This window comes from Sciurus carolinensis, chromosome 2 (genome assembly GCF_902686445.1).
Source record: "Sciurus carolinensis chromosome 2, mSciCar1.2, whole genome shotgun sequence".
In the NCBI taxonomy this organism is placed as follows: domain Eukaryota; kingdom Metazoa; phylum Chordata; class Mammalia; order Rodentia; family Sciuridae; genus Sciurus; species Sciurus carolinensis.
In genome coordinates this window covers 101,592,950-101,608,228 of record NC_062214.1, presented here as the reverse complement: position 1 = coordinate 101,608,228, position 15,279 = coordinate 101,592,950, and the positions used below count along the sequence as shown (strand labels likewise).

The 15,279-nt window shown below is 40.2% G+C and overlaps 1 protein-coding gene across 2 annotated transcripts in view; it reads right to left on the bottom strand.

Moving 5' to 3' along the window:
• Positions 1-504: 504 nt before the first annotated feature.
• The window catches only part of Myo5c (myosin VC), a 92,238-nt gene continuing 77,463 nt past the window's right edge, over positions 505-15,279 (bottom strand). Inside the window, exons 36-41 of one of the 2 annotated variants that reach the window (XM_047540793.1) lie at positions 12,445-12,534; positions 11,075-11,225; positions 10,151-10,433; positions 3,985-4,159; positions 3,409-3,489; positions 505-1,588 (exon numbers count right to left, since the gene is read on the bottom strand). In XM_047540793.1, the coding sequence (XP_047396749.1) occupies positions 1,436-1,588; positions 3,409-3,489; positions 3,985-4,159; positions 10,151-10,433; positions 11,075-11,225; positions 12,445-12,534 (933 nt within the window). In that variant the 3' untranslated portion in view covers positions 505-1,435. Of the gene's footprint in view, positions 1,589-3,408; positions 3,490-3,984; positions 4,160-10,150; positions 10,434-11,074; positions 11,226-12,444; positions 12,535-15,279 lie in introns of those variants that run through there. The other variant, XM_047540795.1, reaches the window with a different exon arrangement.

Here is a 15,279-nt window from a genome sequence, read left to right as displayed (position 1 = left end):
CTAGTTTTCATTGCTTTATATACAATGTATTGAAATGAACTAAAGTAAATCATTTATAATTTGAAAAGACATTAGTACATAGTAGGGTGGTGTTGCTTCATAATCACATATTATTCCCACTTCTGAGATGTATATCTCTAGTGCAGAATCCCAGTTTAGCCTGTGCCCTAAACAGAGGCACAAGGGTGTTTGGGATTCCTGAGGTGCATAAGAAAGTGGTAGATTCACAGGCCACAGGACAGGAGTGCACATCAAAGTACCCTTTATGATCTGAAGGGAGGGAATGAGAAGATTTAGGGCATAAGGAATAGCCAGTTCCCATAAAATCTGGGAAACTGATTTCTCAAAAGGAAAAACTGGTATGTCTTGAGTTACCTTTTTTTTTTTGTACCAGGGATTGAACCCAGGGGTACTTAACCACTAAGTCATGTCCCCAGCCCTTTTTTCCTTTTTTATTTTGAGACATGGTCCCACTAAGTTGCTTAGGGCCTTGCTAAGTTGCTGAGGCTGGTTTTGAATTTGCGTTCCTCCTGCCTCAACCTCCCAAACTGTTGGCCTTACAGGTCTGTGCCACTGCACCTGGCATCTTAAGTTACTTTTGTGAGAAAATTTAAATATATATTGGGATGCTGATTAGGTAGGAAAAAAACCTCTTAGGTTGCCTTTTTAAACTTGGTTTTAAAAGTTATTGCATAAAAATATTAAACAATGAAAAGTATGGCAAATGTGTTGGCAGATACAATTTAAAGAAATGTTCTTTCAGAGAATATGGTAAATGGCACAGGAATTAAGGCTTGATAATATATTTGTTTTAAATAGATATGTACATAAAATACTTCTTATGGTTAATTTGAGATTGAATATTCTCTTAAAAATTAGAGGAGTCTGAAGTAAGAAATACATATATTTTTTATATTGGGATGTTTTATAGTAAAACTTTTAAAAAAGTCATTGAACCTGCCTCCCACCCCTGTGCCCCAGCAGGCATGGGGCAAGGGAACTTTGGGTGGGTCTGGTAGTCAAATGAGACTATTTCCTAGAAGACACAGCCATAGAACCCACGCATGGCTTCTTAAGGAGCTTCACAGGAACCTCAAAAGTGTTGGAAGCCACTGGCCCCCAGATCTCACTCCCTAGGGGGAAGCCCTGTCACAAGACAGATTAGATCAAAGGTATCTGGAAGAAAATATGATCCTTCCAGGAATTCCAGTAAAAGCCGACTGAGATTCGGAAGTGAGATGGGGTCTTTCCAACCAAGCTGGAGTGTGTTGACTCTTACAAAATTACAGCAGCAGCAGCACCAGCACGAGTGAGAGTTGTGGCCTCTTGGGAAGAACATTCTTTTCTTCCTGAAATCACATTCAGGGCATTTCCAGTTCAGGGAATAAGCCTTCACTCACGCTTGGAGGGAACGATGCATTGACCTTTTCTCCACCTATAATCTATTGAGAAAGCCTAGCTTGAAACTGCTGGGGATCTGAATCATTTCCAGAGCGTGTGGAGAGGCAGTAAAAGGAAATGTGACTTGAAAGAGGTATTTGGTATCCAACATCAGCTGTGATGAATCCTCCCGGCTATTCAGAAGTGCCTGAAATCAGAACCAGAGGAAGAGTGAGAATGGAAACCAGTGCATTCAGCTTAACTGCTTCCTGGAGGTCAAGAGCAAAGAAAACCCAACAGCTCCAGCTACAAGGGAGAACTCCTGTCTACATCCTGTTATCTCACACTATTCAGTAGCTCAGCTCCTAGGAGAAAGATCTGCCCAGCTCTCACGAATCCTTATTTGCTCTGTTTTGCTCCAGAACTGAATCTCCCACAGGATGGACTGACCATAAATCTGTTTTCTATTCCTGTGTATTCTCATGGCATAAGTCTAAGTGCAAACTTTTGGTTTTGAGACTGCTTTATATTCTTAAAAATTATGAGGACTCCTTACACCAGTCAGAATGGCAGTCATCAACAAATTATGGAAAGGATGTGGAGGATGTGGAGAAAAAGGAACACTTACTCTGTTGGTGGACTATAAATTAGTACAACCACTGTGGAAATCATATGAAGGTTTTTCAAAAGACTAGGCATGACCACCATATGACCCAGCAATACCACTCCTCAGTAATTATCCTAAATAATTAAAGTCATCATACCAGGGTGATACATGCATACCCATACCCATGTTTATCGCAGCACAATTCATAACAGCAAACTATGGAAGTAGCCTAGGTTCCATCAATGGATGAAGAGATAAAGACAGGTGGTACATATACACAATAGAGTTTTATTCAGCCATAAAGAAAATGAAATTATGTCATTTTCAGGAAAATGGATGGAACTAGAGACCATTATATTAAACGAAATAAGTCAAAATCAGAAGGACAAGGATCCTGTTTTCTCTCATATGCAGAAGTTAGAGAACAAAAAAGGAAAGAAAGGTGGGGGCAGATCTCATGAAAATCACATTGAGATCAGTAGAAGAAAGGGACCCAGGGATGGAAGATAGGGAGGGAAGAAGGAAGTGCTGAGAGGTGATACTGGCTAAATTATATTGTTACATATATTGTGCATGTACAGATATGTAATAACAAATCCCATCATTATATATAATTACAATGCACCAATAAAAATATGGAAAAAATGATGAGGACTCCAAAGAGCTTTTATGTATGTGGCAGTAACTATTGATATTCACTATATGAGTAATTAAAAAATAACTTTAAATATTCATTAATTCACTGGGATAATAATAAATTCAGTACATGTTAAAATAACATTTTCAATGAAAAATAACTAAAAAAACTTAGAGAAGTAGTATCATTTTATATTTCTGTAAACCTCTTTAATGTTTGATTTAATATAAGACTTATACACGACATAAGATATTATATCTGCTTATGCACTCAATCTGTTGTGATATGTGATTTTGGTTGAAGTAGATAAGAAAATCCTGCCTTACCCAGGTTGTGTCTGGGAAAAGGAAGTACTTTGCAGAACTCGGAAAGAGTTTCAAGGACTCCCCCACCTCCCAGAACCTTGGAACCAAACTTGGGGAACTGTTGTCTTCGTTCACTGGGAGAGAAACTTTAGGGATTACATAAGAAAACTGGATATGCAGATCCCTGCTTCTATCTAGCTCTGCCCATCTGCACTGTATTCCGAGACTGATCAGAAACAAGATCTGCTGAAGGATCAATCACAGAGCTCAGACCCAGTTTGGGTGTTTTCATTCCCTTCCCATCAACACTAAAATGGATTCGGAAAGCTGGGAAAATTCTTACTGCCTTTGAGCTGGGTGTCTTTCATTTGCATGTATGGTAACTGTACTTTAATCTTGGATTTCAAATTAATTATGTATCAGTGTCTTATACCATACTTAGAAGGTAAAATTAAAAGGTACTTCCTGAAGGATCTCACCTGTACTTTGCGAACAAAGGATGGAGTCACTCTTTTCTCGAAGTCATCTATAGGTGTGTATGAATTAAGGATCTTTATTATCTGCAAACATCACATAACATGGCATTAGACCATGAGAGACAAAAACTCTGGTCATGTAATAACAGTCATGGAAGTTTGAGAACCACAGTTGGTTCTTTTCTACTGTGATTTGACTAAGGAATCATGTGTTTTCTATTTCCAAGGGAAGAGAAAACAAGGGGAGAAGGGTATAGAAGACAGCAAAGACAAATCACATATTAGATGACAGTAAAGGAATCCCCCTTCCAACCTCCCTGCCTCCCACGTGTGCACCCTTCACACATGCACATGTATGAGTTTAATGATCAAAGAAGTATCACATAAACGTTTGTGTTTTGAGGCCTAGAGTTAGTATCAAATATATGCTTATTAGGTAAGAGCATGGGCCATGGGAGATAAGTATGCTCTGTGAATACAAAGTCCAGTGCAACACAGCTGACTGAACCAGGAAAAGCCATGGCAATTACATGGATCTGCCCTGGAAGATCTGGGGAGGCACTAGGCAAGCCAGGTCACCTGCACAGCTGACAGTGAGGTGCAGCGTTCATAGATCTCCTTGGCATCGCTGTCTGTGGTCTTCTTGACCTGGAGCAACCAGGCTGCCTGAGAGAGGGGCTCCAAAGTTTCCTTGGCTAGGCTGTTCTGCAAATTCTTATCCTTAAGCCATTCTTCTAAGTAGCTGATGTTGCACCTGGAGTGAAAGTCAGAGGAGCAGAGAACACTTCAGGGAAGGATGCCAAATCCCCCAGTGTGTCCCACACAGTTTACAGAGATCTTAGGAGCCAGGACCGGCAGTCTCATCTGTAACAGGAGGGGATGGATGAGATTACAACTCTCTGGATCCATAATTCTAAGGGTCATGGTGGTCAGAGGAAAGGGGCTGGAATAGCTATGTTCTTGAGGGAAAAACTGAGTAAAGTAAATAACTACAGTAATTTTCAAAGTTGATTTTTGAAAATCTATGAAAGGACCAAAACAGCAATATTTGAAGAGAAGACTTATGCAGGGATAAAACATTGACCTTTCTTCCTGCATTGGCCAAAAGTTTCATTTGGTTGGAGACTTGCTTTTGGTCAACTGGGGTTTTCATTCTCATTTCTGTCACTAATTATTACAGGTTTATGAGGTAAGAGGCACTGATTTTAGTGCTAGCAGTCATTGCTTGAGATTAGGAATTCATCAAATTCTCTTGGTATGATGAAAGTGTAGAGAACCGTCATGCACTGCTAATGGGAATGTAAAATTATTCAACTGCTGTGGAAAGTAATTTTGTAGTTTCTGGAAATTAAACACAGAGTTACCATATGACTCAGTGCTATAGTTTGGATCTTGGATGTCCTCCAAAGGCCCATGCGTTGAAGGCTTGGTCTCCAGCCCATGGTGCTACTAGAAGGTGGTGAAACCTTTAAGAGGTGGGGCCCAATGGGAGAAAATTAGGTCACTGGGGGCATGCTCTTGAAGGGGATCCTAGGATCCTGGCCACTTCTTCTCTCTTTGTTTTCTGACCACCATGCACTCCCTACCATGATATACTGCCTTGCCACAGGTCCAAAAGCAATAGATTTGCCTATCTGTGAATTGAAATCTCAACAATTATGAGCCAAAATAAACCTTTACTCTTTATAAGTTGATTAGCATAGGTATTTTGTTATAGTGACAAAAAGCTAACATACCCAGCAATTCCAATTGTAGATATATACTCAAGAGGACTGAAAACATATCCACAAAAAAACTTGTATACAAATGTTCTTAATGGCAGTATGGGCCATTAGATGACCCTAAAAATATGAAAACAACCCAAATGTCATCTATCAGTTGATGAATGGGTAAACAAATGGTAGTATATCCAACACAAAGAGATATTTTTTAGTAAGAAAAAATTTTAGGTGTTGATATCTGCTCCATGGATGAATTTCCTCTTAAGTGAAAGAAGTCAAACACAGTGACAACATATTTTTTGATTTCATTGATTTTAAAATGTTTAAAAATATACAAAATATGTACAGAAGGAAAATATATTTGTGGTTGCCTAGGTTGGTGGGTAGTGTGTTGGGGTGGGGTGGAATGTGGTTGGGGTTACGAGTGGCTGCTGATGTTTTGGGGTGATAAAAATATTCTAAAATTACATTATGATGATGGTTGCACAGCTCTGTAAATACACCCAAACAACTGAACTACATGCACTTTAACTTATATGAGCACTACGGCATGTAATATCAATGAAAATATTTTTTAAAAAAGTTTTGAGTATTGGACATCAATCATATGATCCCATAGGCTGATCTCAGTTGATTTAAGTGATCTCTAAGGTCAGTTCCAGCTCTGGCCTTCCAGGCTGGCAACTCGCCAGGTGGGTCTTCTCTCCGATTATGAACTGGGGCAGTAATGCTGAGTTAATGTGCTCGATTGAGATGGAATGAGTGCACTGGTTCCCTCACCCACGCCCTTTCTGCATTGTCCCAAAGAACTAGTTTGAGTTCTTATGATTTGCAGTTCTTATTGCAATAGGTTCCTAATGGACTTTCCATCTCCCCACTTCCAATCCACCCTATTCAATCCTGCCATAATCCTTTCTAAATCTGAACTCTGAGTGTGCTAATCCTCCCACCTGTGAATGTGTATGTGGTTCTGGTTCCTGGGGAGAGGGACTGAGCATATTCTACCCTTTCTCTCCCACTGAATGGGGTATAAACTGGACAGACTGCATGGGGCAGCTGTCTAAGGACTCTGAAAGGTTAAAAAGTAGCAGGTGTGTTGGGGAAGATGACCAAAATTTAAAACACTTCACCCAAATTGACAGTGAGTTTATCAATTTTTCCCCTGTGCTAGTCATTGGCTTAAACTCAATGCAGCCTGAAACTCAAAAGTGGGCATTAGGGGGCTGGAGATATAGCTCAGTTGGTAGAGTATTTGCCAAGCAATCATAAGACCCTGGGTTCAAACCCTAGCACCAAAAAAAAAAAAAAAAAAAAAAGTGGGCATTAACAATTAGAAGCTTTAGGAGGGAGCTGAAAAGGAATTGCCAGTGCTGAGAGAAAGGGGGCAGGAAATATCCTGCTTTTATTTTTAGTTCATCATCATCATCGTCATCATCATCATCCATGAGACAACTACAACATAAAGTAGCGAGCATAAAGGGGCTTATGTAAGATTTTCATAGTTCACTTGACATGGTAAGATTGACTCTAACTAAAAAAGAATTGAAATCATACAAATTATGTTTTTCTTAAAAATGCTTTAAAGAGATATGGTAAAAATGCAATAGGTAAATTAAAAGGGATACTAAAAAATGTTCAAATAACACTAAAGGCAGAAAAAGAAAATCGGAGAAACAAACAGCACAAAGAACAGAAGGATGCTGGGAGCGGAGGCACACACCTGTAATCCTAGTGACTTGGAAGGCTGGGGCAGGAGGATTGCAAGTTTAAGGTCAGTCTCAGCAATTTAGTGAGGCCCTTAGCAACTTAGGGAGACGCTGTCTCAAAATAAAACATAAAAAAGGGCTGGGGAGGGTTGGGGAGGGCTGGGGAGATAGCTCAGTTGGTAGAGTGCTTGCCTTGCAAGTACAAGGCCCTGGGTTCAATCCCCAGCACAGCAAAAAAAAAAAAAAAAGGGCTGGGGTTGTATCTCTGTGGTAAAGTGCCCCTGGGTTTAATTTACAGCACCAAAACCAAAACCAACAAAAAAACACAAGGAACAAAGAGAAAATAATGAGATGGTCTAAATATCCGATTTAAGAAGCACAGATTGTCATATTGGATTTTTAAAAGTATCCCAATACCCTGATATATGCTGCCTATGAGAAACTCACTTTGAAGATATTTGTAGATTAAAATGGAAAAAATATACTACAAAAATTCCAAACAAAGAAATCTGGAGTAGCTATGTAATTTCAGATAGAAAACACTTCATAGAAGAGGAAATCACCAGGGAGGGATAAAGAGGGATGTAACAGAATGATAGAAGGTCAACTCACCAAGAAGACAAAACAATTCTTAACAGGTATGTATCTAACAAAGGGCTTCAAAATACCACAAGAAAACACAGACAGATCGAAAGGAGAAATAAACAAATTCACAAGTATAGTTGAAGACTTCAACATTTCTGTTAGTAATTATCAGAACTGGCAGACATATCAGCAAACATACAGAACTGAACCTACTCCTCAACAAACTGTTGATTTGATATTTACAGAACATTCAACCTAACACCATGGTACACATTCTTTCCAACTGAACATAGAACATTCAGAAAAATGGACCATATTCTGGGTCATAAAAGCAATTTTAACAAGTTTAAAAGAATTGAAATCATACAAATTAGGTTTTTCTTAACTGTTAAAAAATTTAGAAATAAAACTGGGAAAGTCCTGAGCAAAGTGGCATGGTTGGTCACTCTGGTGTCATAATCCTTCCCCTTAGTACCTGGGAACCACGGTTCTAATTTCTGTTTCTAAAGCATGTTCTCTGACCATCATGGAGTTAAACTAAACATCAACAACAGAAAGATAAAAAGAAAGTCTCCAAGCACCTGGAGATTAAATAACACACATGACACCTTGGGTTAGACAGAAAGCCTTAGAGAAGTTTAGAAAAGATTTTGAACTGAACAAAGATGAAAACATAAACATACACAAATCTGTGGGTTGGAGCGAAAGTAGAGCTTAGAGGGAAATTAATAGCATTAAATGCTTATGTGGGAAAAGAAGAAAGGCCTCAAATTCAATCATCAAAGCTTCTACTTTAAGACACTAGAAAAAGAAGAGCAAAATAATTGAGTCAGCAGAATGAGTGAAATAATGAAGATAATGTCAGAAATCAGGTAAACAAAAATAAAGAAAAATCAGTGGTTCTTGGATAAATAATATTGACAAATCTTTAGCAAGACTGATGAAGGAAAAAAAGAGAAGACACGGATTACTGACATCAGTAATTACAAATCCTGTGGAAATTAAAAGCATAAAAATTATTTTGAGCAACTCTATGCAATAAACTCAACAATTTAGAAAAAATGGACCAATTTCTCAAAAACAAACAACCCAAACTCACCCAAGATGAAATCTATAACCTGCATAGTCTCATGAACTCATATTTTAAATCCTTATGAAAAAGAAAACATCTACTGAGGCTGTTGAGGAGGTAAAGTATCCATGGCTCACCTGGCCTTCCACTCTGTCTCTTGATCTGTCTCCCAGCACCCCTGGGTGCACAGTTCTAAGGGGGCTTTTCATTCTCTGCCTTTAGTCTTCCTTCATTTCAGCCTGTGCTCATTCAGCTAATTCTTGGTCTGTTAAAATCTTACCTGTCCTTTAAGACCCAATCAATGCCTTTATATTCTCCCCAAATTTCCTCAGGTTAGAAAGTAAGGTATTTACTTGAGCCACATTTTCTAGTATGGACCAGAAAGCAGAGTCCATTTCCAAGCTACTCTGTGTACTGTTTATACTTTTCATTGTTTCTGTTTTCTACCTGTTTTCATGTTTTCTTATTTTGTTGCTCATATTTTCCCCCAAAAATCTTTTGCATGCCTTGTTTATGGCAGATGCTTAAATATATGAATGAATGCAAGTCATTAACATGCACGTGCTATTCAAAAGCGAACACTGTAAAGACATTTCTTCTCTGGTGGCAACATTCAACTGGTGAAAAGATAAAAGTACTGAGCGCCTGCAGGGGCAGAAGTTTGCCAGTCCTCAAAGGTGTTCTAAAATCAGAGTCATGCATCTCACTCATATCTCCTTTCACTCATGTCCCCACTCAATCTTCAGTTTTAGGGTTTTGACTTTAAAGAGGGCTGCAACCTATTTCAGAGGCCACAGGGCATCTTCTTGGAGCTTGTGAAATAAACAGAACTCTACTTTCTCAATGAAGAGAAAAAGATCTGCAAAGGCCAGTCCTTCTGAACACCCCTTTATATCTGAAAGCTACAACCTGGTGTTATGGGAATTTGTCAGCCAGGTTCGTGGGATGTCCAACTCCAAGTTTCACTAATCTAAAGAGATATGATGGATGCCTCACATTTGTTTCTAGGCTCAAGATACTTTGTCACCTTCCCTCACTTTACCATCATCACCACCCCCAGCACTCAAATTACATACAGGTGTCCACTTCCTGTATATATTATATGAATCATAAATATCTACTCCTTAGTTCCACCATTACCCCTTTGTCCATTTCCCTTGCCTGGAAGTGCTTCTCCCCCAACTTTACCACTCAGTGCAACCTGTCTGGCTTCCTCAGCTTTTGCATCCATGATAATCTCTTTTCTCTGAAGCATTTCCTGTATCACTTGCTTGTGACTTACAAGTTCGTATTGAATTGTTATTTAGCTGTTTTGTGCTTTTCAAGGGTGGGGATCCTATAGACTTTTCCACTGTTCCTTGTGTTCTCTGCCTGGCAGTTCTATTCCCAGAGAAAGTGGCCAATACTGGTTGAGTGTATGATAATCCCAGAAGGCCAGGATTTAAAATATACAATTACTAGGTCAGAGCTTCAGGTGAGCACGGTAGGGTGTGTGTGTGTGCGGGGCGTGCCACCATCAGCATCTCCCAGGCTCTAAGTGCCCTGCACTCGTACACAGTACCACTCCTGGGTGTACGATGCTGCAGGCATGTGTGGCTTGCACTTCGTGAGCACTCTTTCAGGCCAGCCTCCCCAGATTAGCGGTGGTTTATGGGCTTTACCTTATCTGCATCCCTTTCCTGCAGGAGCACATGTCCTTGCGCAGGAAAAGGCTATTCAGGGTGACTGCCCCAATCAAGAAGAACAGCTGCTTCACTGCCTGCCTCACGAGCTCCGGGTCCAGGCCATTCTGGCACATGGTGGTGTAAAAATAGCTCAGCTGCTGCAGGATGGAGGTCATCGTGTAAGCGTCCGTGTCATCTATGCTGGATGACCGCTTCCGGAAGCCGGTGGGCTTTAGGCCGGAGATGCCCTGCAGACTCTCATACTCCAGCATGCCGGGCACTACGGGGAGAAATAGAAGCTCTTCTCACACAGGGGCACCCAGAGACTCTTTCCCATTGCCCTCGTGCGTCTGATGAAGGAGATGCACATTTTCTACAGGAGTCGGTGGATGTAGTTGTGATAGAGGCAGCAAGAGCCAAGGATTTGGGAGCATCGGGGTGCTGAGCGGGGCTGGGGGACCTATGGACCGCCCCCCCCCGCAGGGCGTGGCTCCTTACAGGCATGAGGCCGCCCTTTTCTTAACCTCAGAGGAAGGAGAGCTGTTTAGCAGTAACTAGTGGCCCAAGGTATTTTAGTTCCAGAAAACTGAGGAAAGTATACAAGAATCTAAATGGGACTTTAGGACTTCAGAAATACCTGAGCTCCAGAAATAGCCACCTAAGAAGTAGAGAGATCAGTTGTAGAAACTCCCAAGTGTTTTATTTCAGGATGGATCATCTTTATAGAAGGAAAACTACCAGCTGTGTACTATTATGTATGGAATCATTTTAAGCAAGTAAAGAACTAAAAGGTGGGAATTTATGTTTTCTTGATTTAAAAAATTATGTTACTTATAATCAAACATTCCAAACACCAAGTTTATGTTTTAAAAAGTTTCAGTGTTACTATAAATATATTTATCATCTCAACTCTCTTCTTACCTATTATTGGTTGGATGTTATTTTCCATTACGATAATGAACTGATGATATATTCGTATGGCCACATCACTAAGAATCTGTCTATATTCTGAAAGGTCAAAATTGTTCAAGCAATTCTTATTCTGATTTGGACTGTTATGCTTCATGAATTCCTGAAAGCAATTTTGAGCATATTAATATTAGAATACAATAGACATGTAAGGAATTAAAAGTACTGTCTTTACTAATGATATTATAATTGGCATCTACTATAACTTGTACACCTTAAAACTTCATGTCCGCTTTGTTTCAAATGAGTCCTTGAAGTTTGGGGTGACATTTATTTTCTGTAAGAAAAATGACACTGACTTCCTTAATGATCTGTCAGTCACACCGTCACTGCACTGCTAACTTCCTTAAAAACATGTGCCCTGGAGCCTAGGACTAAGAGGAAAACAACTTCCATAGAAGCTCATAGAAAAAAACTGCAAAGCTCCCAAGGAAGCAAACTGCTGTTCAGAGGTCATTAGATGCAACAGCCTTACAATTACAAGGTATATATCAATCTGAAATATTTAAAAATGTATATTATGGACTGAATGTTTGTGTCTTCCCCAAATTTGTATGTTGAAGCCCTAATTCCCTCTAATAGGTGTGCCTGAACTTGGAGAAGGAACTTCCTAGAAATAATAAGGAAAAAAAAAATCAATCCTAAGAAAAATGGAGAAAGTATGTGACTAAGCAATTTAAAGGGAGACCCAAATTACCAATAAGTTCCTGAAATGATGCTTGACTTCACTAGCAATCAAGCAAATAAAAAAAAGTATCATTTTATATTCACGAGGATTAGTAAATAACAAAATGTTAATACTAAGTGTTGGTGGAGGTAGGAGACATTGGAAGTGTCAGACATTGCTGGTGGGATTATAAAATAGTTGTACTACCATTTTAGAGAGCCACCAAAACCCTAAGAGTCACTTTGTTATTTCCATTCAATGAAGTTTTTCTCTGTGAGTTCTTGAAACTGAAGAACCCCTTTATAGCATCAGCTCCTAGAAACAGAGTTGGATTGTGAAGGAAATCTATTTACAAATTGTGGAAAAACAAGCAGAATAGTTCATAAGACACAAGCACATTGGACCACAGGCTATATTTTGGAGCCATAGTACCAAAACCTTTGGAATGTCCCAACCAGAAGGACATGGCCCATGGTGTACTCCCAAGAGTTTAACAGGGGATGTGCAGCTGGTCTCCTGAGTGATGGGGAAGCCAGAAGCCAGATGGAACATAGGCTGTCCCTGGAGATGAGTGTCCCAGTTCCCTGGAACTCTGGATCATGAGGTGGTCAAAGGCCAGCAATCAGCACAGACACAAAGCAGGTCAGCATCCTACCTCTTCTCCACTGTACTGCTTCAGGCAATTGAGGAAGTGACAGGTATTGGAAAGCCAAAAGGACAGCATCTCAAAGTCTTCTATATGATCCTTAAAAAAAAATAAGAAAAGATAATGCTGTACTTGGTGATTACTGGTATGCCTGAGCCGAGAGCAGGCATATCTTATCTGTTTGGTTAGTTGTTGGCTTTTGAGTAAAATTAACTTTTTCTTTTATTCACTAAAGCCTTGATCAAATTTATGCTATAATAATAAAAGTTTATATTTCTATAGTAGGTGCATTTTGCCACATAGTTCTGTACAGATTATGCCTGTAGTTATGAAGCCTGCAGCTGGCACTGCAAGAATGCATGAGAAATGTCAGTCTCACACTCTGAATGGGAGGACAGATAAAATAGATGCAGGACACAGATAAATAGGTGGTCAAGGGCCCAGATGATTGATGGAGACTGTGCTGCAAAAGCTCAGAGGATACAGAGAGATAATGGGGAACCAGGGTGGATGAGAAGACTTTGTGAGAGAGGTAGAAGGATCTGCCCCTTTATGCAAGGGGTAGAGAGATGAAAGTTGTGGAGAATACCCCTGCTCATGGGGGAGGAGAGGAGGAGTGAGCAAGAGGCAGAGGCACAGTGATCATGATCAAAGAGGTACTGTGGGAAGCCGTCCTTATTTAGCAGAATCAGACTAGGTTGAGCCATGGGATGCAGAGATCCTGGCTTCTAGGAACTGCTAGGAAGCATGTGGCGCTGTGTGGCAGTGGTTCCCTGTCTCCTTCTGTAATTTTCCCCCTAAGAGAATGGCTTCCCTAATCTACCCTATCCTGTCCATCACAGAAGAAGCTCCTCCCAGTCCTTGCCCCATTTACCAGTCTATTATAAATAAAGGAAAGTTGGGTGACTCCATGTTGTAAGAGGTCAGAGCTGGTATGGCCAGACCCGTCACGACCCCCTCTCATATGAATAGTATTGGCTCTTGTATGTTTATTGAGTAGATAAGTTTTTTGAGTAATAGATAGAAAAATCGCCAACATCCTCCTCTGGTAGTTAACCCTTTCCTCTTCCATGCAGGACGTGGCAGAAAGGACCTCCACAAGGTACAAGGAAAACTTGGAATATCCTGTTATTTGGAAAATAAGGGAGGAGCATTTTGAGAAGATGGTGCTAATACTTTAGTCAAGTTCGGGAGACTAAAAACCAAAGCAACACCATTGGATTCTGTGGAGGAGAAGTCTGTTAGCGAATTATGGGGTGCTAAATCTTTATCACTCCAGATTACAAGAAGTGACAAGAAGAATTGGTGGAGGCTCCTAGTTGAAGCACTTTGGCAGGCAGGAGGGTGGAGGTAAAGGAACAGTGGCCAAAGAGGGCATTTGGCCCAAGTGAGCACTGCTGTGTTGTGCCATATACTGGAAGTGGGGCAAGGGCAGGTCCTGGGCACAGACAAAGGCAGAAGGAGGTTTCCCTGGAGAATTTGAGACTGAAGATGCTGGCAAGAAAGGGCTTTTGTAATTCTCATGCCATTCATCTTTTGGTGTATAAATATCTAGCTAAACATTTCAGAGCATCAAAGCAAGATAAATATTGTATACCTATGGCTGGAACATAATGTGAGTTTGTCTTGTTTTAAGAAAACTCAATTTATGAAACTGGAACAAGGAAAATGTCAATTTAAGGAAGCCCCTTCCAACAACATTCCACTGATTTGTATGAAGACAGCGACTATAAAGTGTATAGCACAAAGCAAATGCTCATTTTCTCTAACTCCAGGTGAAAAATGAACTCCTGGTACAAATTTTTCTTGGAGGGGAAGAGGAGAATGACCATATTCTGACCTCTCATATATCTATTTTTTTATTCTTTCCTTTTTCTAGAGTAATTAAATTTTAACTCTTCAAGAAAATATATTTTGCTAAAAGTGAGGTGAGCAAGGATCTAGGTCTGTTTAAAAAACTCTTTGATTCTTAGTTACAATTATTTTCTCATTTATCACTTAGGAGTTTTTTTTTGGGGGGGGGGAGGGGGGAGCAACAGTAAGCTCAGAATGGTTTTAGGATTATGCTGCAGCTGGAAAGGAAACTGAGAATGAACCTCACCGTACTGTTACATTAGTCTTCACATAACTCTGTTCTTTTTTTATTGTCACTTTTTTGTATTGCCTACATGTCACACTGTGAGAAATTTAGTTAGTAACTTCTGATACATGCACTACACACACAGGATCTATGTCCCATAGTGGATTTCCTTCAACCCAGTAGCACACTGCCAGTTGTCTAGTTATCCAGTCTTTCCAATGAGGACAATGTCCTAGGGATTGGTGTTGAGCAAGTTGGAAGGAACCTGGGTCCCTGTAGGACTGTGTGGAGCACAGCCTCCCTCCAACATGGATGGCTCATTATGATCAGAGGAAAATCTTCATTTTCTTTCATGCATTTCACCTTTGAGGGTGGGTGGTTGGGAGGGGTCTCATAGCCACAGTACCTTAACCTTATGAAGCCACTAACCTAACAAACACACAGCTCATCTTCATTTCTGGACTGGGGAGAACAGTACATAATCTGATTTTTGAAGGGAGAAGTATATCATTGCCAAAGGAAGAGATGAGTAATTTTTCACTTCTTCCCATTCCTCATCATTCATGCTTGCTACACTGTTACACATACCCTCACAGCTGGTAATCTCACACCCTAAGGGAACAGAAGTAATGGGGTAGTGGCTACTAGGTTGTAGTCTCACTGGTAAGGTTTTGAGGTGCTCGAATTGAACTTGGGGCCTCATACATGCTAGACAAGACCTCTACCACTGAGCTGCATCCCCAGCCTTATTTATTTTATTTTGA